Consider the following 21067-nt stretch of genomic DNA (forward strand, 5'->3'; position numbering starts at 1 on the left):
TCAGGACAGCCCTTCCATGCAGAGGACACAGGCAGGCCCCGGGTAGAGGGTGTGCTGGAGTGTGTACACAGCTTGTGCCCCTCAGCCTAAGGCCCTCCAGGCTGCTGTCCACTTCCCCACCTCCTCCTGAGAGCCCAGCCCGGGGAGGTAGGAGACCCGGGAGCCATCAGAAAGCCCAGAGGAGCCAGTAGCCAGCTTGAGCCAGGCAATGGGGGCCTCCGCAGAGGACCATCTCCCCAGGTGGATGTGCTCCAGGACCCAGCAGGGCTAACAGGGCCAGACTGCCTGGGGCGTACACAGGAGTCAGAGGGCAGGAGGCCAGAGGCTGCCCTGTCAGAGCTGAGGCCTAGGGAGCGCTGACCTTCGGTGGGGTCAGTAAGAGGCTCCAGGCAGCCTGGCCTGGTGACTTAAGACCCTCTGGGAGGAGCTGGGAGCAGGCAGGGCCTCTGCCCTGGGGAACCAACTTCAAGATGGGCCGGGATGTCACTCAGGCTGCGCAGTGACACTTGCTGCCCCCTGGTGGCCACCTGTGAGCAGCCAGGTCTGGAGCTGGACCACAATCACCTGCACATAGGGCTGGGGCCAGGGTGGCGTCACTGAGCACTGGAGTCACACAGCAGGTCTGGTGGGGCCCATCCTGAGTCCCAGGGCAGAACACAATGGTGGACACCTGGATGGCCACTGGACACCTGGGCAGCAGGCCCTAGCCCCAGGCAGGGAAAGGAGGTGGGGCCAGGCTCCAAGACACCTGGCCTGGACTGCTTGGGGTGTGCCCGGGCGTCTGCCCTGAGACCCCTCCACACAGCTCTGTCTGGGCTCTTCCTGGCCTGGGGTCCCACTGGAGCGTGAGGGGAGGCTGTGAGGGAGGCAGAGTGGCAGTCACGGCCCATGGCAGCCGCTTGCCTTGTCCCTGGTGGGCCATTTCCCAACCTGGGGTCTGGCAGAGCTGGCAGTCGCTCAGGTGCAGGAGCAGCCCAGCCTGGGAGGCCAGAGCCCAGGGGCCTGCGCCCACCCCCACTGAGCTTCCCTGCTGTCCTGGGCACCTGCCTGCAGTAGACCGGGAGGGTCTCTGGCCACATCTGGGAGAGCCCTGCTGAGGGAGGAGGCCCGGCCTTCAGTGCTCCAGATGCCCTGGGCTCGAAGCCACAAAACCCAGAGGGTGCTCCGCTCTGCCCTGGCTCCCGCTGAGAGCCCTCAAGGGCCAGAGAGGCCACGGCCTCCTCCTTGCATGCTCTTGAGGCAGGAGGCTGCTCCACACCTCACACTGTCCACAGTCCCCAAGGGCAGTGGGGTGGGAGGGACAGTGAGTCTGCTCCCGGTGCCAGACAGGAAAAGCGGGGACCAGTGGCGGAAGTCAGAAGCCGTGGGGAGCTCAAGTGTTCAGTGCCCAGCACCTCCCCGAGTGGAGGAGGGGGGTCAGCTGAGCCCACACCTCTTCCCGCCAGCCCGTGTGCCCAGGCGCGGCACCCCAGCAGGCGCATGCGGAGGTATTCATATATTTATATGTGTGTGTGTATATATATATAAAAGATTATTAACAGTTAAATACATTCCACTTGGAGCGTCTCGAGAGACACACGTGGCAGCGGCTGGCACAGCAGCACAGTGCGGACACTTGGTGGGCGCAGGTCCCTGCTGCACTGAGAGCCTCTCCAGAGGGGCCAGAGCTGGGCCTCACTCGGCTGGGACCTCGTACTTGAAGATGACGCTGAAGAGCCGGCCACCCAGGCGCTCGGCCAGCCAGGCGTTCTTGACCACAGCCAGCTTGAGGCTCTCGCAGCGCAACGCTGCGTGGTAGTTGGTGTGCACGGCACGGCCCATGCCCTCGATGACCACCAGATCCGCACCCCGCTCCCGAGCCAGCACGGCCAGTCCCTGGTCCAGACGGCTTCGGAGGAAGGCACAGCAAGATCAGGCCAGGGCCAGCCGAGGCCTGTGCTGACCACACCCAGGAGTCCCAGGCCTGCTTCCCGCAAAGGCAGCGCCTGGCGAGAGCACTGGGAACCCTGTCCCTACTGAGTGGGGTCTGCGCGGCCGCTGCCTCCCCCGCCAGTTGCTACTATTCCACTTGGACGCTGCTGCTGCCAGCCACCCTCCTGAGCTTGACCATGAACACCTCAGTCCTTCCCACCCTTCGTGCCTCCTTCCTGGCTGCTCCCAGGGGTGCCTCAGCTCCAGGGCCAGCAGGCACAGGAAGCACTGCACATGTCCAGCCAACCCACAGGGAATATGGGGCAGACCCTCAGCACCTGCCTGAGGTTGCTGAGGCCCAGAAACCAGCATGTTCCTGAGGTTGCCTCAACCTTGAGCCCACTGACCCCAAAAGGTTCCAGGCAAACATGGCTACCCAGGTCTGCAATTGGGGCAGGGGACAGGCAGTGCTGGCTTCTGCTGTCTTGCCGAGCCTGGCAGGGAGGGGGGGGCCACTGGGGTTACCTGAGGTCGAGGCATGGGGAGCTGGAACCCGTCTGTACCAGCAGCAGCCGCTCCTCTTGGAGTGCAGAGCTGTGGGTCACCAGGAGGTCACTGCCCAGTGATGTGGCAGACAGGTACTCTCCTCTGTCTACCTCCCAAGACCCGCCAGACCCGCCCCTTGCCAGCTCAGGGCTGCAGCCGGCACCTACTTACTGGACAACAGGGTCCATGGCTGCAATGCGGTCGGCCACGATGAGGGACTCGCTGTAGGTCACATCGTTCAGGGCAGGGCCCGAGTTGCACGCCAGGATAACCTGTAGGGGCCCAGACTCTTTGGTGCCTTGGCCGGGGCCCAGCATGGAGCCAGCCTGTGATCCTGTGTTCACCCAGGTCTTCCCTGTCCCAGCGCCAAGAGGTCAGCTGCTGAGGAGCAGGGCCCCAGAGTGACCGCACCCGCTCCATGGCCTCTGGGAAGGAGCAGACGCCCAGCAGCAGAGCTGTGCTCCGAGTGCGCCCTCGACCCTCCCTGCCTCTGGGTCAGGGTGATGTCATATTTTTCCCCCATCCAGCACCACAGCTTTCCAGAGGACTGTGGGGCCATCCCTGGGTATGAACAGATGGATCCAAGGCCCTGGGTGGGGCCAATCCACCAGAGGCCCAGGCCCTCCGGCCTCACTGCACCTACCCACAAGAGCGAGCGGAGAGGCCCAGGGAAGGGTCCCACCCACACGGCCTCCTCACTCACCTCTGTCCCTCTAAAGAGTAGCTCCCTGACAAAGGGGAAGACTCCCAAAATGATGTCTATTCCACTGTTATCTGCGAAAATTAAGGCACATTTATGAGGGGGCCCCTGCAAGACAAAACCAGGATGTTCAGTTGGGAACAGGCGCATCAGAGCCTTCGACACCACTGCACTCATGCCCCCTAGGGCGGGGCCCGGGGCTGGTCCCAGCACATGGCAGGTGCTGGGACAGGCAACCCCAGGGGCCCCGCTTCTTCCAGCACAGCAGGCCCAGAGGACTTCTGTACTAAGGCCAGCTGACCTGAAAAGTGGTGGCTGCAGGTCAGGCAGGGAGTGGGGACATTTGACATGAGGTTCTTGGCTGCGGGACTGTGAGCCCTAAGAGGCAGGGCTGCGTGCACTGCCTGTGTCCTGGGCTAGCCAGGGCAGCTCCACACCCACCTTCCAGGGCCCCATGCCCCCTCTGACTACCCACCTGGGTCCCACCTGAGGCCCCAGGCTGGCTGTCCCCAAGGGCAGAGGCAGAAGGAAACTGCACATACCTTTAATCTCTGAAGCCACTTGTTGAAGGAGTCCACGAGCCAGGGTCGCTCTGTGTGGAGAGAGGGGAACATGCTATCAGGAGGAAGCCGGGGAGACGCTGGCCAAGGCTCCTCCAGGGACCGCTTCCCCACTCCTGAGCCCAGACACAGCAACCACTGAGGGATGCGCCCAGGCTGACGCTGACTGCTGCACCCAGGACACGAGCACCTGGGATGTCCTACCTTGTAACTTCCTCTTTGCCTCTTCAAACCCAAACTGGGGATCAGACTCAAGGACACTAGATGGAGAAGAAAGAGAAGAAAAGAAGTTAGGAAAATGGAACCAAGAACTTGGGTCCACGCTGTTTAAGGAGCTCGCCCAGATGAAGCATCTCCAGCGCCAGCAGGCCAGCTGCCCCTGACCCTCAGCAGCACTTGCCAGAGCCTCGGCCTCCAGCCCCAGGAAGCAGCTTCTGAAATGACTAAGGTGACCACCACAGAACAGCTCCCTGTGAAGCCAACCCAGGTGGAGCCCCAGGAGCAGAGGCACGCCCTCACAGAGGGGCAAAGACCTTCTGTGCTCCAGAGGGAAACGGCGCCGAGCCCCGCCACAGCAGTCACAAGACTTTGTACTCTGACCACCGAATGCATCAACCTCAAATTTCAAACAGAGGCCCCCAGGTCCCCAGGGCACATGCAGGTAGGGAGGGCGCAGCCTGAGCCCCAGGCAGCACCCCGCCCCTGTATGGAAGTAGGGCTGGGGTGGGGCCCCTAGAGCAGCAGGTAAATGGATCCGAGCCACTTCAAGACTGAAAAGGAAGAGGCCAGGCCAGGGTGGGGACACCTACTCAGACACAGCCTTGGCCCCCCAGTCGAAGACGTTCCCTGCCAGCAGGCCCTTCACCAGGGCCAGCTGCCTCTCCTCCCAGCCCAGCGAGTCCAGGGCGCGCACCACACCCTGGAAGTACTTCAGCGCGATGCCGTTTTCTTTCTGCTTCACCTGTGGAGAGATGAGACCCAGGCTGAGCCTGGACATGCTCCACGGCCAGAGGCTGCACGCCGACTCAGCAGGGCGGCTGAGCAAGGAGGCCCGCTGAGGAAACCCGGGCACTGGCCAGCCAGAGCCCGCTGAGGGATGAAGCTCTGAGCTTCCACACTCAGGCACGTGTCAGGGCCATGCACATGTCCCCGCAAGCCTGGGGCAAAAGAACACTTGGCCTGAAACCCTTGACACGGTGGTGCAGGGCGAGTGGGGGAGGAGACACACCTCCTGGCCAGGGAGTCCAAGGATTGCTGGCATGCCACAGCGTGGCCCCGCACGCAAGGAAGCAAAACTGGCACGACGAAGCCAGTTCTGCAGCCTCGGGAGCTGGGAGAGGAGAGGCCAGCGAGGGAGTGCGGGAGGGGGCAAGGGCAGGGCCCACTCCCACACCCTCCCGAGGGTAGGTTCCAGGGGCAAGTGCTCCCTCAGAAGGGAGGGCTCACCCAGCCCCATGCACCTGCTCCCTCTCCCTTCGCACCTGGCCACAGCCCGTCTGGGTCAGCCCTGGAGTCACCCAGCTCTGTGGGTGTCTGCAGAGCTTCCTGGCAGGTCTGCTGAGGCCGGCAGGCAGGATGCTGCCTCAGCTCCCAGGCCCTAGTGGGGCTCACCTTGGAGTAGGGGTCTGGGAAGCTGAACTCGTTCAAGCAATGCTCCCGTGTGTCCAGCAAGCTACGCACCGTCAGAGTCCCGTAAGCACTAGGGACAAAAGCAGGTAGAGCACAGCTGACCACGATAGTCTCATAAGGTCTAGGAAGCTCAGCAAGACCCAAGCTCAAGCCACAAGGAGTGGCCCCAGGAGACCACATCATCTGGGCTGCCTGGGCTACCAGGCCAGTGGGGACCCATGCACGCAACGGTGTGGCCATTTTCTCCGAGGTGTTGTGGTCACCACCAGATGATGGCCACTTACAAGGGCTGGTGTCGAAGTGTCTGCAGCTTGCTCCAGTACTTCTGCCGGAACTTCTCGGCCCTCTCAGCAGCATCTGCAGACTCAGGCTGGCTGGCCACAGCACGCTTCACCACCTACCAGGCATGTGGTTGGAGAGGTACCTGCCTGACCCCCCCTGGCAGGCCCCTCCACAGGCAACCCTCTGGGGCCCATCCGCCCTCCCACTGCAAGACCACGGCATCAGCAGCGGTAGTGGCAGTGTCCACCTGCGCGTTCCCCTCCCCAGCCCTCAGGGACCGACTGCCAGACCCGTGGCCCAAATCCACAGCCTAAGCTTGGAGCTGCTCAGGGTCTGGGGCTGGTCCCTCGTGCAGGGCACAGCTGTCGTTCTGAGGCTCTGTGGAGGGGTGGGCACTCCCTGTGCAGCCCCTAGGGCCCAGGTGGAGGAGTCGAGCGTCTGAACTGGGTGCTTGGTCCCCACTGCCAAGAAAAGAGGCTCCTGGTGGGCCTCCGAAAAGTGGAAAAGGCACAAGCACCCCCTGCCCCGGGCGCCTGTGAGCACAGGGCCAAGGGGCAGCAAGACAGGCCACCAAGCGAAGCCCAGAGCCATGTGCAGCCCCACATGACAGAAGCAGGGACACCTGTCAAGCTGCTTGCTCTCTGGAGATATCACGGCCAGTGACAGCAAGGGGCCACAGGGGCCACCTCGCCACCAGGCACTCGTGATCCCCCATGCAAGCAAGGAGTGGGTTTGCCTGAGGGACAAGTCGCCCTTCCCACGTGCAGCTGAGCAGGTCGGGCAGACGGAGCACTTCTGGGAAACACTGCCCACCCTCCTCCACCTCCTGGGCACCAGGACCTCGAGGCTGGAGCCAGCTGAGGCCTAGGCCCACACGGGCCGCTGCTGCCAGGGGCCTCTGGTCGTATCTCGTGCGCTCACCCCATCCAGGGCCTCCTCAAAGCAGGTGAGCCAGTACTTGCGGGCCAGGGCGTCATCAGTGAGGTCCACCGTGTCAGGCACATAGGAGGAGGGGTCCAGGAGGAGGGGGAGGTTGACCAGGGGCCTCTCCAGCCGGTCCATCTCCAACAGGTCAAACTGGAGCACAGCAGAGAGGGTGGGAAGTCAGGGAAGGGGTCAGAAAGACCACACGTGCTGCCTTGAGCTGCGCTTCCTCGGAGGAGCACACAGATCGGCTTCTTCACCATCTCTGGGCCCCCTGCCCCTCCCCAAGCCGCCCAGCCACCTGGACAGACTCCTTAGACTCATCCCCAGGCTTGGCAGTGTGGTAGGTCTACCCTAGAAGATTTCAAGTCTGCTCCCTTCCCACACCTCCTTCCCTGGCCACACTGGGAAGCACAGTGCCCTGGAATGACCACCTGGCCACCAGCTCTCCTGAGGTCATGCTGGGCAGAGGTGAAGCAGCTGCCTATAGCAGACAAGGTGCCCGACACTTGTGTGTGACACAGCAGCTTTGTCCAAAGGACCATCCTGGGTACACGGTGTGGCCTAATGGTGACCTCCATGCCCAACGTGGCGATGGCACACATCACCTGCTGGGAGCCAGGCCTGTTTCTGCTGGAGGTAAAGTGGCCCCCAACAGGGCAGAGCAGCAGTCATATTCCAAGCAGGGACGCCTGGGCAGTGGGCTTCACAAGGAGTACTTCGGAAACACAGACATGTGCCGTGTGACAGGGTTCAGCAGGAAAGAGTGAGATGTTTGGAAAACATGAAATGGAGATGCAGGGACCACCCACACCGACCTCCACACTCAGCATCACCATGCCTCTGTGTCCTGCTGTGCGTGCCCTGCGGTCCAGGGCTCCACCTGCCTTCCTGGAAGAGGGTGCAGGCCCTGATCTGCTTCTGGGAATGAAAACCCAAGCACCCGTGTGCCAAAGGCTGGGCAGCACCAGTGCTGCCTGAGGCTGCTTGCCGTCTGCTTTGTGCTGCGGCAGAGCCACGGGGCAGGAACTGGGGCAGCTCCTGTTCAAGCCGCAGTCCTGGCCCGCATCAGGCCAAGGGAAGGACTAGCACGGCGCAGGGCAGGGGAGCTCTCTCCTGTGAAGGCACGCTATGGCCAGGCACCAGGAAAGACCCAGGCGCACCCCTGGAGGAAGCCATCTCTGCAGCCAGCCAGTGGCTCTCCATCAAAAGCACCTCAGATGCCCTGCAGCAGGCTATTCAGAGGTGTGTGTCTGACTAGCTGCCTTCACTTTTCCAACCTGTCTTTACCACTCAGCCCAGGGTCCCAAGAGTTGTGAGTTAAAAAAGTAACACACCAATTGGGACACTGTCAGCCTGACTCCCAGGAAATGCCGGTTCCTGCCCCAACAGCCACTAGCTGGCACAGGCCCCACAGGGTTCGGCAGGAAAGAGTGGCAGTCCCAGGCACGGTCATACCAGGCTCAGCCCCGTGGGCACTTGAGGGATGGGAAAGCAGACTCTGTAACCCACAGGAAAGCACCAGCAGGGAGCAGAGGCCAAAGGAGCTGCCCAGGAGCGGGGCAGTTCCCGAGACCCTGGCCTACCTCGGGCCTGCGGCAGACCTGCTCCACTGCCTTGGGGAGAGGACTTGCCTCCCTGGCCTCAGCGTGCCTTGCACACAGGGGCTGGACATGGCTCCCTGCTCACACTGGCAGTCTCAGAAATTGGCCCAAGGTCCTCCTCTTCCCTCGGGTCAACCCTGTGCGCTGTTGGCTAAGCTCAGTCTGTCATGACAGGCCACAGCAACAGGGGTTTCTCTCTGGGACATCAGAGTGGCCAGCACATGCTGCCCAGGCAGGCCCTGCTACTCACGGTGCCGCTCCTCGTTCGCTGTGTAGGGCACAGCTCGGGGGAGGTGCTCATCAGCCCAGAGCTGCCCGCATAGTTCTCTCCCCAGCTGTACTGGTTAGGATCTGCAAAAGCGAGACGCCGGGTGTGCGTTAGCCTTGCCCTTGATTCAGAAGGAAAGAATGGGGAGGAACAAGGTAAATCACGTGTCTACTGGTCTAAAAGCACCCACTCCTGAGGCTTCCCAAGGCCTCTCCCTGTCCTGCCCAGGCCACCCTGACCTGGAGCACAGGCCACCGGCACAGGCCTGGGGCTGCCTGCGGAGCATGGGGACGTTACTTACTGTCTTGCTCGGCTCCTTTCAGAAACGCACCAATGGCACCCAGGTAGCCTTCGTGCCTCAGGAATAGCGCCTGGACTTCTCCCTGCCATGGCCCAAGCCCCCATGTGGCCAGTCAGTGTCCAGAGTCAGTACTGCTTTAAGCCACTGCACCTGTGGCCCGACCTCTGAAAAGCTGACCAGCCAATGGTCTGCCTATGTGAGCGGCGGGTGTCTGAGCCGCCTAAGGAAAACTGACAACCGCTCAGCTGGTCTGGCCTGGAAATCAGCCTCACCAGGGGTGACAGGTGGGTGCCCTCAACAGGTCCTTGCACCACCCAACCCCAGCGTGCCACCCTGTGGCCACTGGGCAGTCCCCACAAGTGCTGTGAGCCTTTGAGCCAGTGCAAAGCCTGCTGGAGCGAGGGCCATCCCTTCCCTGCCTACCACTGGTGAGATGCTCACACTCGACCTGCAAGACACTCCGAGAGACAGGGGCAGGACGCAGCAGAGGCCGGGCTGCTGGGCACCAGGCTCCTTGGTGGCTCATCTCCTGAGGAACCCAGCTACCAGGGGCACCAGTGCAGCCTATCCCTGCTCCTCCACATGGTGCCCCTACTATCTGTGCAGCTTCTGCTCAGCACAGTGCCATTTTTGGAGACCCTAGGGATGGGTTAAGACTGACTGGGACAGACCCGGTCCAGGGCAGTGGTCCAGGGAGGGGAAATGAGTCACAGTCACCTTGGAGAAGAAGTTAATACTGTAGGTGATGGTGCGCATGGTCACAGGGTGGCCTCGAATGAAGAAGCCCCCAAAGTACACCCTGTCCAGACAGTGGAGCCTTGCATATAGACAGGCTAGCTGCCCAATGTCATTGCTGATCATGTGCAGCAAGCTCTTGGCCATGTCTTCTTTGGAGAACTCTAAAAGGGGGACAAAGGCAGGATGCTCCTCAGTCACTGAGCCCCACTGGGTGTGGGAGGCACGGTGTGGGGTAAGCAGCAGGGAGTTCTGGAGGGTGAACTCAAGCTGGACATGACCCAGGTCACAGGTGCCTCCCCCATGACAGGGCCAGAGGTCTGACCAGTACCTCTGTCAGCAGTGGCCGACTTCCCGAAGCTGCTTGCAATGAGGTTGCCACTTAGCCCCAGGGTCTGGTGGGCCCCTCCGTAGATGTCCTGTACCAGCATGTCCACGTTGGCATGTTGGCCCTTGGAGGCCAAGTGCAATAGCTCATCAAACTTCTGCAGAGGCAGAGCAGAGTCGTGAGGTCCCCGTAGCTGTGGGATGCTTGCCACCCCAGAAACCAAGTTCCTAGAGCAGGCAAGTCAGGTCAAGCACTGAGAGCCCTCCCTCAGCACATGGGCCCGGGAGGGTTGGGGGAGAGGCAACCTGGGTGCCGTGGACCACTAGCTGAGGGTGCTTTGGCAGCCCCAAGCTTTCAGAATGCAAACGGCTCAGGCACAGGGTCCCAGGACCTCGTAACAGTCAGAGCAAAGGCCTGGAAGGAGCAACCTGGCCACAGCCTTCCCAAGATGGGCTGGGAAGCGGAAGTATCCATAGATGCACTAGTGCCCTCTACAGTCCTGAATACCTTGGTTTTGGTGAGGAGAGCCCCAAGCCCCCAGAAGGTGCCGCCTCCAATGGAGCTCCCACCGATCCACTCGAACCTGTCCTCCGTCTCCACCTGGAGCAGAACCAGGGCCGTGCGTCAGCAAGCCGACCCTCACCATGCAGGCCCTGAGCACTGTGGTCAGGGCTGTGCCTGCCCCTCCTGGAGAGCTGCCACAGGGACCACGCTCTCGACGGCAAAGTCTAGGTGGCACTGATGTTGGCAGCGGGGGCTTGACTATTCCACCCGCAGGGCCTGGAGCTGGCGGCCTCACTGTGGCACATCAGGTCTGCCACACACCCAGTGCTGCCTGTCACCATGCATTTCCCAAAAAGCCACTGCTGCACTGCCCACTGGTCTGCTCTGGGGAGTCTCACCTTCACAATGGAGACTCCAGAGCCAATGTTGACCAGGAGATAGGGGAAAATGTTGGGGTGGTTTGTCTGAAATCGGAACTCAGGGTCGGAATCTTTCTGATACATGAAGGCCTCTTGTGGGATGTTCTTCAGCACAAAGTTGCACCCCTTTATCAAGCAGGTCATCACGTCCTCCTTGTCTACTCTGAAAAGGAAAGAGCCCAGTCGTCTGGGGCAGTGCCAGTCCCAGAGGGACACCTGTGATCCTTGTCAAGGATCCACAGTGCATCTGCCGGACAATGGAGCAGAGCAGCCACCATGCTCAGGAGGTCCCCCTGGCGCGCTGTGCTCTGGCTTCCCATCCTCCGGGCAGACTTGCTTTTGGCAGCAGCCACCGCCAGGCAGTGCCACACACAACACCAGCTGTGCCCTACGCCAGGCCCCTTCAGCTGGGCCACACCACAGAAGTCACCGTGGTGCATGTCCCTGCCTGGGCCCCACTTACTTCAGCTGCAGCTTCTCCTCGATGAGGTCTTTGAACTTGTATGCCCCACCCCCGGTCGCCTGGATGACCTTCGTCTCTGTGTTGACCAGGTGGTCTTTGATGAAGTCCAGGCAGGCTTCAATGTAGGTGTTCTCAAACTTGACGAAATGCAGACGAGCCGTGATCTCTTCCTGGACCGAGATCTCGTAGGGTGGCTCATGGTCCTGCTCTGCATCCTGCAGATAAGTCACAATCTGCATGGGGTACAGCACAAGCCCCCCCTGGTCCCTGAGCATCCCAGCCCCAGCGGTGCTGAGATGGAGGTAATGTAAAGTGGAAGATGCTTGATGTCAACAAGGGGCCCAAGACCTTCCAGCTGCCCAGCCACGAAGGATGCTCCCTAAGGGGCAGGGCAAGTAATGCTGCCAAGGTGTGAGGATGGCCTTAGGCCTGAGCCTAAGCAACTCCATTTTTAAAACTCCAGTTGAAACCTGCAGTCTCACCAGGCACACCCAGAGCCCTCCATGTGGCCTCAGACAAGTCACTTTCCCTCATCCTGATAAACAGAGTGAAGCCCCTGGCAGGCTGCCCTCGCCTGATAAGAGGAAAGGGCGAGAAGATCAGGGTGGAGACCACCAGACCAGATGTTTCTCACCGCAGTAAATGATGTCACTGAGAAATCTGGTGGTAGCTGATAAGGACTGAAAGGGGGGGGGTCAAAAGTCCCCAAATTTAGTATAACTAATAGAGCTGATGAGCAGGGATTCAGCCAGCTGAAACAAGGATGCACTCGGGCTGGAGAGCCTGCTGAAGACCTGACATCCCATCACTTGTCATCCTTCCTGATCCTCTGTATGGTCCTCACCACTCTCAAACTCTACCACCTCATCTGGACCTTGGTGAGAGCCGCAACTTCTCCCTACGACCCTCTCCTCAACCAGCCGTCCACTCCATGCCAGAAGCCTGCCTTAGTTCCAGACCTGATCACCACAGTCTGAGTGAGTGTACATCTGCTGGACATAAAGCCTAAGGCTTAAGACTTTTGAACTTAGCACGCAGAGGGAATGTCTGTCATTAGCCTGTCGTGATTAAGTGTGTTTGCAGTGCTTAGAATTAATCTAGAATTGTATGCTGTGAATTGATTATGTCTACTGCAGTGTCTAGCATTTAAAACTGTCATTTTCTCGATTAAGAATTTATAGAGTGAAATTGTATTGAGTAATTTGAGTGAATACAGCATTGAAAGGGGCAGAAGAGTGTGGACATTCTTTATTTCTCCCCTCAACTGCATACATCAAATTTTGCCCCCTCGAAACACAAGGTCAGGAAGAGAACCTGAGCAAGGAGTGGTGGGGTGGGGACACAGACACCTGCAACTTGCAGGACAGCTGAGGTGCCTCTGCGAGCAGCAAAGGGTTAACCAACAAGCAGCAACAGCACCAAGCCAGGACCTCAGCAAGCAGCCACCCCGCCCCATGGTGCCACCTGAGCCCAGGCAGCCATGGCAGGCTCACCTTTCCCGAGTGGTCAAAGGACCTCACTTTGGCCACCTTGTGCTGCACGGTTGAATAGTAGGCCAGCTTGGTCAAGGATCCACCTGCAAGGGGCAGAGTCACAAACTAAGCAATACTCAGAGCCAGGCAGAGGGACCCTGGGGGTCCGACCTCCCATGAGGTCTCCTGGCACTCTGACACTTCAGTGAACAGCCTCCCCCTGGGACTGGGGTCTTGGCAAGGCATTTGGTGCTACAAGAACTTAAAATCTCTATGTATACAGAACAGGGAAGGGGGAAAAGAACTACCAGGATGCTGGGAGACAGTCCCTCCCTGTGGGACTGTCCCCCAGTATCCTGACCCCTTCTGTTTCCTCTTGGATGGGGAGTAGGAAGCCAAGGCCTCACCTTGATGGCTTCTCAGGACTGGGCATTGGGTGGAGGTGGGACTGTGTTTTGTAGAAACCAGCCTGCCTGCCCTCCCAGTGCCCTACAGTTGATATGAGTTAAAACTAACACCAAAACCAGGATCCGCAATCTGGGAGTTTGTAGTAACTTTTGATGAGTTTCTTAAAATATATTTCATCCCCTTTGCATCATCTGTTTCTCTCTCTTTTTACATTGGTTTTTAGTTGTTGGTGGACCTTTATTTTATTTATTTATATGTGGTGCTGAGAATTGAACCCAGTGCCTCACACATGCTAGGCAAGCACTCTACCACTGAGCCACAGCCCAGCCCCATCTGTCTCTTAAAAACAGTTTATTCAGAGGCGAATCAGGCCAGTGTTCTAGTGAGACTCTCTGAGGCCCAGACCCAAACTGGGGGTTGGGGAAGGGGTCAGGAGGCTCAGGACCTTGGGCCAGTGGAGATTAGGCTCATGCACCTGCACTAAAGCAGGCATGGGCTTGTCTGTGGCAAGGCACAGGACTGGGGCAGGCAACTTGCAGCAGACCGCCTGTGGTGAGCTCAGAGGCCGTGGCTTGGTTTTGTTAAAAGGAGAAATGTGGCTTGCAGAGACTTTGGTGTTTCCAAATCTGTGTGCTGACTTGAGTGTCCTCCTGTGATCCATTAGTATTTTCTCAAAACAGCCCTTTGACAGTGACTTTAGTTTTCTTTCTCTCCTGGTGAGGGCTTTGGCCTCATTGCTGTCAAGGTGCCATAATGCAGTAAAGGTCACTTTGTAGCTGGTCTGGTCTTTTCATTTCTGCTCTGGTTGCTCACGGGCCTTCAGATCTGTGAGTAACATAACCTGGAGAGTTCTTCTCTGCCTGTAAGGGCAGCTGGGCTCATCCTTTTTTTTTTTATTTTTTTTTTAGTTTTCGGTGGACACAACATCTTTATGTTATTTTTATATGGTGCTGAGGATCGAACCCAGCGCCCTGTGCATGCCAGGCAAGCGCGCTACCCTTGAGCCACATCCCCAGCCCTGGGCTCATCCTTAACAGTGCCTTCCCTGGGACCCTTCGTGGCTTCCCCTGAAGTGTGTCTTGGTGGACAGAGGCCTCTTCTGTTTCCCAGTTTCCTGGTGTTGAGCTCAGCGTCTAGTTGCATGTAGCATTTAGGAGAATTTGGAGACTTAGAGAGACTGGCCTGTGGAGTCTGACTTCCTTCGGTGACTTCAGGGGCTTGGGGTGGCTCCACCAGAGCTAGGAGCTGCTTTCTGGCCCTGATCCCTACCTGTTGGTGAATTCTACCTACTGTCTGCATGCACCTGAGAAAATGTTCTGGTAGTGCCAGGCCCGCTTGTTAGGACGAATGGTCAAGTGTGAGTTTCTTTAAGCAAAAGACTTCTGGATGTGTCAGCCTACATCTTTGGGTCACTATCAAAATCAGAGTTTAAAATTAAAATTTCCTAAACACCTAGTGATAGCCAAGTGCACCCAGAGGCAGACATCTCCCTTTCTGCTTTAGGGTTTCATGCTGGGAGGAAATTCTTGTACTCAGATTGGCTAAGGACCTGAGAGGAACAGAAGTACTAAAAAAAAAAAAAAAAAAAAAAGATGTTCCAGGGGCTGGGGTTGTGGCTCAGTGGTACAGAGTGGTAGAGTGCTTCCCGGCATGTGTGGGGCATTCCATCCATTCTCAGGGTCCCTTGGAATCAGAACCCAGGTGAGGTTTCCCGCACACTGTGAGTACCAGCATGAAGATGGGCTGGCTGGACACAGAGATGTTTGCTCACTGGGGCTCTCAGTCCAGCCCCAGGCTGGCAGCAAAGCCTGACAACTGGGAAGGAGCGTCCCAAAGGTTCAGTCACCCATGACCTCTTCAGCACCAGAGCCACAGCTTCTGGTCCATTCAGGCCCAGGAACTATTCTCCTGCCAGGGCTTTCCACTTTGGGCAGCAAGGAAGGGCAGGAAAGCAAGGTGCACATCACTTCCTTGGGGACCCTTCCTGCCCAACATGCCCCCTAGGAACCCTCCCCACAGCCTGCAGAAACTTAGTGAAGACAAAACTTCAAGGACATTTTCATAAACAAAGTGTCCCTGTTGCATCCAAAGAGGTGAATCAACCCAGCTGACGTTGGTGTCCCCATCCAAGAAAGGGAAAGGGCTGGCCAAGAACACAGAGCAGCTGAGTTTCCTGGATCCACAGACTTGGGTGAGGGAAGAAGAAATGGGAGAAGCCTGTGGTCACACAACACTGCTGACAAGCACTCTGGCTTCATGAGTGTCTGGGCAGAGGACCTCCACCATGAGCTGTGACCCCCTCTAGCTGCAGTAACAAGGGTCTGTCCTCACAAACAATAAGCTGTCCTTTTAAGACCAGACTCAAGACCTGTACCCTGGGGGGAGCTGTCAAAGAGCAGAAGTGAAGCCCAACCCTACAAACATCCCCTAGGAATCCTTCTGCCAAGAAACCCAGGGCCTGGCCTTGGGCAGCAGGACCTTCCACAGGCCTTCCTGAAGTGAACCCCGTTGTCCCAGCTGTCCCCCAGTGACACCTGCAGTTGATCTCGACAGCTTTTCAGATGCATTTAGTGGACTTGTTCCCACTGACAGCACCCTCACCAGTGTAAGTCCACAGAGCCTTTCAGGGCACATGCCCAAGTGGGGAGAAGCTCTTGGAAGACTCAGCCTCTGGAGGGCTCCTCACTTCCAAGCCCAATCAGGAGTCCCTTAAAATGCTTCTCCCGCACTCCGATGTCTGCCCTGTCAAGCCCTCCGGAATCACCACCCGTCGTGAGCACACCGCAAGGTGAGCAGTCAGCACAGGTCACTGCGTTTTACTTCCTCCCAGGATAGGGCACCTCGAGAGACTGATGCGCCAAGCCCAAGATTCAAAGTGACCAGAGAACAGAGAAGCAATGAATGCTCTCAATGCCCCAGATGCCACAGCTGCGGGGGTGGGAGTCCGTCTCTGACCGCCCAACTTTTGCCAAGAGATGAGAATTGGGCAGCACACGTGTTCATAAAGGATTTACGGAGTGGCCTCCGGGGACGGCCACAGGACGGCACAAACTGTCCTGCGCGGTCCCTGAGGGCATCCACAGGGCAAGAGGCCTGCAGCAAATCTTTCAAGTCCTCAAGAAGCCCCCGACGGCGGCGAGGGTCGTCTGGGCGCCAGTCCTGGCGGCCCCTCGCCCACAGGGTGACTCCGCGCACGGCACCCCTCGGAGGCCAGGCGGAAGGCGCGAGCCGGGAGCACGCCGCCGCCCGGCTCCCCCCGCCCCCCTGCCGCCGCCCCGCCCCGCCCCCGCCGCCGCAACCCGCCCCCCGCGACCCCCGCGCGGCGCCTGCCGGGAGCGCAGTGCGGCCGGTGAGCAGCGCGCAGGCGCCACGCGACGCGGCCCGAGAGGCAGCGCGGCCCGAGCCCCCGCCCTTCGTCCTTCGCCGCCCCCGCGCCGGCCCGCCCGCCCGCCACGGTGGCCCTCGCCCCGGCGCCGGCCCGCCGCTACCGATATCGATGGCGAAGCGCTTGGCGTTCTCCAGGTTGCGGAAGATCTCGTCGGGGGGCAGCGTAATGCTCTTGTCCAGGCTGTCCCCGCTGCTCCCGCCGCCGCTCGCTCCGCACTCCGCCATTTTGAAAGTGCCCGGCCAGCCTCATCAGCCATGGAGATATATGCGCATATATTTGACTGCTAAACGCCCCCGCGCATAGATTATGCTAATGAGGTCCAGGCCACGCCCCGTCTGCCTGGGCCGGAGGGCCAGCAGGGGCCAGTCCTGCCTGGGCCAGGGTCTGAGAGGCCGGCGCGGTCTGCAGAGGGGTGGGCCATTGTCCTCCAGAGGTGGAGCATCTACAGAACATCTGGAATGTTCTTTTTCTTTCCTCAAGATGGCCAGATGTTAACTCCAGTGTTATAAGCCCGCTGAGACCACTTCCAAGAGGCCACCTGGATCTGGTGCTTGCCTGTGTGAGCTTGGCCCTGCAGGTGTTCACGGTGAACGGGTCCACGGTCCGTGAACGTCTCAATGTTTGTGGTCTTTGCTAGGGTGCCCCACCCCTGCATCCAGTTCCTCAGAATGTGGGATCTTAAGTGCTAAAGTCCCACATGAACTGGAAGAGTTGACCCTGACATCAAGGAGCCCCCTGCCAGAGTGGCTCATGCATTCCCACCTGGAGGTGGTATACTCTTAAATGGCAATCTTCAGAGAACAGGGAGGCTACCCAGAGGAGGGCACCTTCTGGCAAGGTGGGTTCTGGAAGGAACTAGCTGAGGAAACAGCCCAAATGGAACAGGGATACCTGTGGAGGCAGGGTTTCAGGGTGAGTCACGGGGGGCACCTCAGAGAAGGGTGTTACTCAGAGGCCCTGGTGCGTTGGGAAAGAACCTAGTGTTTGGAGGCAGACAGAGCAGGCCTAAGGTGGCTTCACTTGCCTCTGGTCACGGTGGGATTCAGGCATGCATTCTGGAGGACTCCACGGGGTGGTGGCCTTTTCTCCTACCTTCATGTACAGCTGCACATTCATTAAACATGCAGAAGGAATAGGGACCTCCCATCCTCTGCTCACCACAGCCCCAGATTGGGCAGGGACCCCGAGAGGCACTGAACTAGCCTGGGAGGTGCCCCATTAGATATTCCCTCCAGAGTGGGTAGGAGTGGAAGGTGGAGAGGGGTAGAAGTGGTCAGCGGGAAGGGCAAGGGCAGGGCCCACATCTGACTTGTCATTCAGAAAATCTGTGGAGACGTTGCTCCTTCCTAGACTGGTGGCTTTTGGTTCTAGGTTCCTTCAGACTCACAACAACATGTGGTGGCCTGCCTAAAAATAGGTGGCCTTCTGAGGCAGAGGATTGCCCCTGTTAGGTTCCTGGCTAGCACTGCGTGGTTCTGCAGTCAGCTGGTTCACAGGGAATCACCTGTGGACTAGCCAAGCCCCTTTTGCTGTAGCAAGAGGTCTGCTGTGGTCCTCAGTTTTCTGTCTGTGGACAGAGCCCTCTTTGCCCCCAAACCTCACCCTGCAGGGAGCCAGCGAAAGACTGGGGCAGAAACATTGAGTCAACAGTTCTGCAGGTCCCAGTCTCTCTGGCCTGCCCCTCCCCTGCCTCTCTACCTCTCCTCCCTTCCTTCCCTGCACCCCTCCTCCCTCTCTCCCTCCTTCCCTCAGCCAGGACCCAGCCCTTTTTCCTGTGTTCAGAAGCCCGATGGCAAGTGCTCCTCCCCACTCTGGTTGCATATGACAGTAGTGCCCACTCCCATTCACCGCTGAAGACCTGCCCCCGGGGATGGCAAAGACATATGCGAGGCACAGACAGTGAAGAATCTGATAGATTTTATTAGAAGCTTTCAGAGCAGTCCATGGGCTCTCACGGTACGAAGAGTTTAAATTCTAAGTACAAAATCATCCCACGGTGCACCCACCCACACAAAGGAATCCTTTAAGGATCATAGTGGAGACCCCTCTCCCCAAACAGCCCACTATGAGCCTCCACCAGACATCGAAGCCATGTGGACCTTAGAACCACCAGATCGTGGTCCAGGCACCCAAGCAGGCTGAGTACTTCCTATGAGGATACACCTGGAGTTCCGCCTTCACAAAAGGCAAGCGTGCCCACGGCACGGCCTGCCTGCAGGGGCCCTGCCCAGCAGCAACAGGCCCTGAAGAAAGTCCTCTACAGGATGGGGCTTCGGCAGGCCCAGCCCCTGACCCTACAAATATCATAGAACCCCGCAAATGGGGACTTCCCAGAAGTCACTTGCTGAAATGCAAACACAGAACAACCCCTTGGGGTCAGACACTTGGCAGAAAATGGGCCCTGATTGTCCTAAAATGACAAGGACATTGCACACAACATTCTCTGAGAATGACCCTCCTGCTGGCCTGCCAGCCTGGGGAGGGAGCCTTCCGGAGAAGGGTGCGTTCCATCCGGGGCCGGACTGCGGCTGGGAAGGTCTTCCCTACACTCTAGAGGAACGGCTCGCCCTCTGGTCCTAGACCGGGCGGCCCCGCAGTCGCCCGGTCACCAGGGCCGCCAGAGGCCGCAGGCGGGTTGGCGCGCGGCGGCGGCGGCGGCGGCCGCTGCCTTGACCGAAGAGCGCACGGGCGGGGCCGCGGCGCTGGACGCCTGGGGCTCTTTGGCAGGCGCCGTGGACCCGGCCGGGGGCCGCTGGAAGTGGTAGAGCAGTTTCATCTGCGTGTCGCTGGCGGCGTGCAGCGTCAGGAACTGCACGGCCTCCTGCAGGCACCACGAGTAGCCCTCGCTGTAGTCCTGGTGTAGACTCTTGGGGCCCGCGGCCGCGGCGAAGGCTGCGGGGATTCAACAGGGAGACAAGGCGGCTTGAGCCGGGCACAGGGGCACAGGGGCGCGGCGGGGCGCAGGGCGCGGGCGCGCGGCTCACCTTTGCTGTGCTTCAGGTAGCTGACGGCCATCTCCAGGATGTCTGCCTTCTCCAGCTTGGAGTTGGGCTGGTGCCGCGCGAACTCCTGTTCCAGCAGCAGTTTCAGCTGCTCGATGCTGCTGTTGATGCGGTCGCGGCGCATCTTCTCCACCACCGGCTTCCGCAGCTGCGGAAGGAGGGGGCGTCAGGCGGGCAGGGCTAGCCGGGACCGCGGGGGACAGGACCGCGCGCCGGGCGGGCTGGCACTTACTCGGTTCTTCTCCTTGGGGCTGAGCAGCTCCACGGCCACAGTGCTGGGGGCCATGCCTGGCGCGGAGCGGGCGAGCGGGCGAGCGGAGCGGAGCGGGCAGAGCCAGGCGTCCCGGGCTGGCGCGGACACGGACCCGCGCGCCGGCCCTATATAGGCGCGGGCGGCGGCCTGGCGCCTGGGGCCCGGGCGCCGCGGCCGTTCCCACACTCGGCGGCCAATGGCGGCGCGGGCCGCACAAAGGCGCCGGCCCATTAGCGCACGCTAAATTGCCTGTGAATTGGCGCGGGCACAATGGGCGCTCCCCGAGGAGCAGGTGGGCCGCGCGGCACAATGTCCGGGCTGTGGGAACGCGCTCGCCCTCATTAGCATCCCGGGGCCTGATGCTGGGAGCCCCGCGCCTCAATATGCTGCCTTTTCCCAGGCCGCGGGGAGGAGGAGGGGGCAGGAAGGAGCGGCCTCCTCCCTCCCGTGTCCTCCCCTTCCCTGGCGACTTTCTACTGCTGGCAGGCAAAGGCCACAGGCGCAGATAGGGGAAAGCTTTAGAATTAACAAGAGCAATGGCTTTCAGGGATGGGCACCCTCCCTGACGGGGACCTGCTGCCTATGCAGAAGGGAGACAAAAGGGACCACACTCTCTGGACAGGGGCTTCTGTCACCCTGTCCACAGGCCTAGGGTAAGAGCCAGGCCCATGCTCTTAGGCTCAATCCTTCTGGCCTCTGTTGCCAGCCCCCAGTCTGTCACCTGGGGCTTAGAACTTTCCCAGAGCTGGAGTTGGAGGTTATATCTCCCCTGCCGACTTTGGGCAGCTTCAGGTGGGCCAGGGTATGTGCATACAGCCTGGCACAGGTGGCCCCCAGAAAGTGGTATTTGGGCTGCTGTGGAGCTAGCAGGTGCTCCTCAGGGTCCTCTCCCACCCGGGAGGAGTGGCAGGAGTCAGATGCGGAACCCTGGAGCTCAGGAGGGCATGGCTCCCACCATCTCCAGGAGGTCGACGTTCTGCATGGTTTGTGGGAAGTCCTGTCTCCATTGGCTCTCTGCACACCGGGGGCACTAGGATCGCTTTCCTCAGGCGTTTTGCCAGTGGGCAGGTTAGGGGTGCCAGGTGGCAGACAAGACGATCAGCCGAGCTCCCTGGATCCCCTTAGGATATGCTGGTAACCCTGGTACCTGGCCAGTTGCAGTGGCAGCTTGGGGGCAGCTAATCACAGCCTGGACCCTGCGGAAGGACTCCTGGGAGCACGACCCCTTCCTGCATCAGTTACTGTCCCCTGATTCTCGGTAGCCAGGAGGAGTCCCATTGTCCTGCAGGAACTGAGGGAGGGGTTGGAATCTGGGCCTTCTCCTAGAGGCAGATTGGGACCCAAAGCAGTCCGAGCAGAAGGCAGAGCCC

General features: G+C 59.7%; 2 protein-coding genes across 2 annotated transcripts; both read right to left on the reverse strand.

Annotated features, from left to right (window-relative positions):
- Positions 1–1482: 1482 nt before the first annotated feature.
- Pank4 (pantothenate kinase 4 (inactive)) lies at positions 1483–16675 on the reverse strand. Its single transcript, XM_027947414.2, has 19 exons — positions 16543–16675; positions 12668–12750; positions 11175–11389; positions 10691–10874; positions 10296–10388; positions 9792–9945; positions 9443–9624; positions 8726–8807; positions 8407–8507; positions 6550–6705; positions 5631–5743; positions 5329–5416; positions 4527–4678; positions 3922–3977; positions 3700–3749; positions 3161–3265; positions 2629–2729; positions 2437–2505; positions 1483–1888 (listed from the first exon to the last, which is right to left on the reverse strand). Exons 1-19 carry the CDS (start codon positions 16664–16666, stop codon positions 1675–1677), a joined length of 2322 nt encoding a protein of 773 aa, XP_027803215.1. The 5' UTR covers positions 16667–16675; the 3' UTR covers positions 1483–1674.
- A 2372-nt stretch (positions 16676–19047) lies between these two features.
- On the reverse strand, positions 19048–19747 carry Hes5 (hes family bHLH transcription factor 5). The gene is made up of 3 exons (XM_027947418.2): positions 19677–19747; positions 19427–19592; positions 19048–19334 (listed from the first exon to the last, which is right to left on the reverse strand). Exons 1-3 carry the CDS (start codon positions 19728–19730, stop codon positions 19048–19050), a joined length of 507 nt encoding a protein of 168 aa, XP_027803219.1. The 5' UTR covers positions 19731–19747.
- Positions 19748–21067: the final 1320 nt, after the last annotated feature.

The sequence above is a fragment of the Marmota flaviventris genome, chromosome 10 (assembly GCF_047511675.1).
Source record: "Marmota flaviventris isolate mMarFla1 chromosome 10, mMarFla1.hap1, whole genome shotgun sequence".
Lineage (NCBI taxonomy): Eukaryota > Metazoa > Chordata > Mammalia > Rodentia > Sciuridae > Marmota > Marmota flaviventris.

Excerpts from the sequence above, each read along its gene's own strand:
- Pank4 (XM_027947414.2), bottom strand. The coding sequence starts at position 16,666 with ATGGCGGAGTGCGGAGCGAGCGGCGGCGGGAGCAGCGGGGACAGCCTG. Across the intron at positions 5,744-6,549 it reads TTGAGGAGGCCCTGGATGGG|GTGGTGAAGCGTGCTGTGGC; the intron begins GTGAGCGCACGA and ends CATGCCTGGTAG. Across the intron at positions 1,889-2,436 it reads TCCCCATGCCTCGACCTCAG|CCGTCTGGACCAGGGACTGG; the intron begins GTAACCCCAGTG and ends CTTCCTCCGAAG.
- Hes5 (XM_027947418.2), bottom strand. The coding sequence starts at position 19,730 with ATGGCCCCCAGCACTGTGGCCGTGGAGCTGCTCAGCCCCAAGGAGAAG. Across the intron at positions 19,593-19,676 it reads GCCCCAAGGAGAAGAACCGA|CTGCGGAAGCCGGTGGTGGA; the intron begins GTAAGTGCCAGC and ends CTCCTTCCGCAG. Across the intron at positions 19,335-19,426 it reads CTACCTGAAGCACAGCAAAG|CCTTCGCCGCGGCCGCGGGC; the intron begins GTGAGCCGCGCG and ends GAATCCCCGCAG.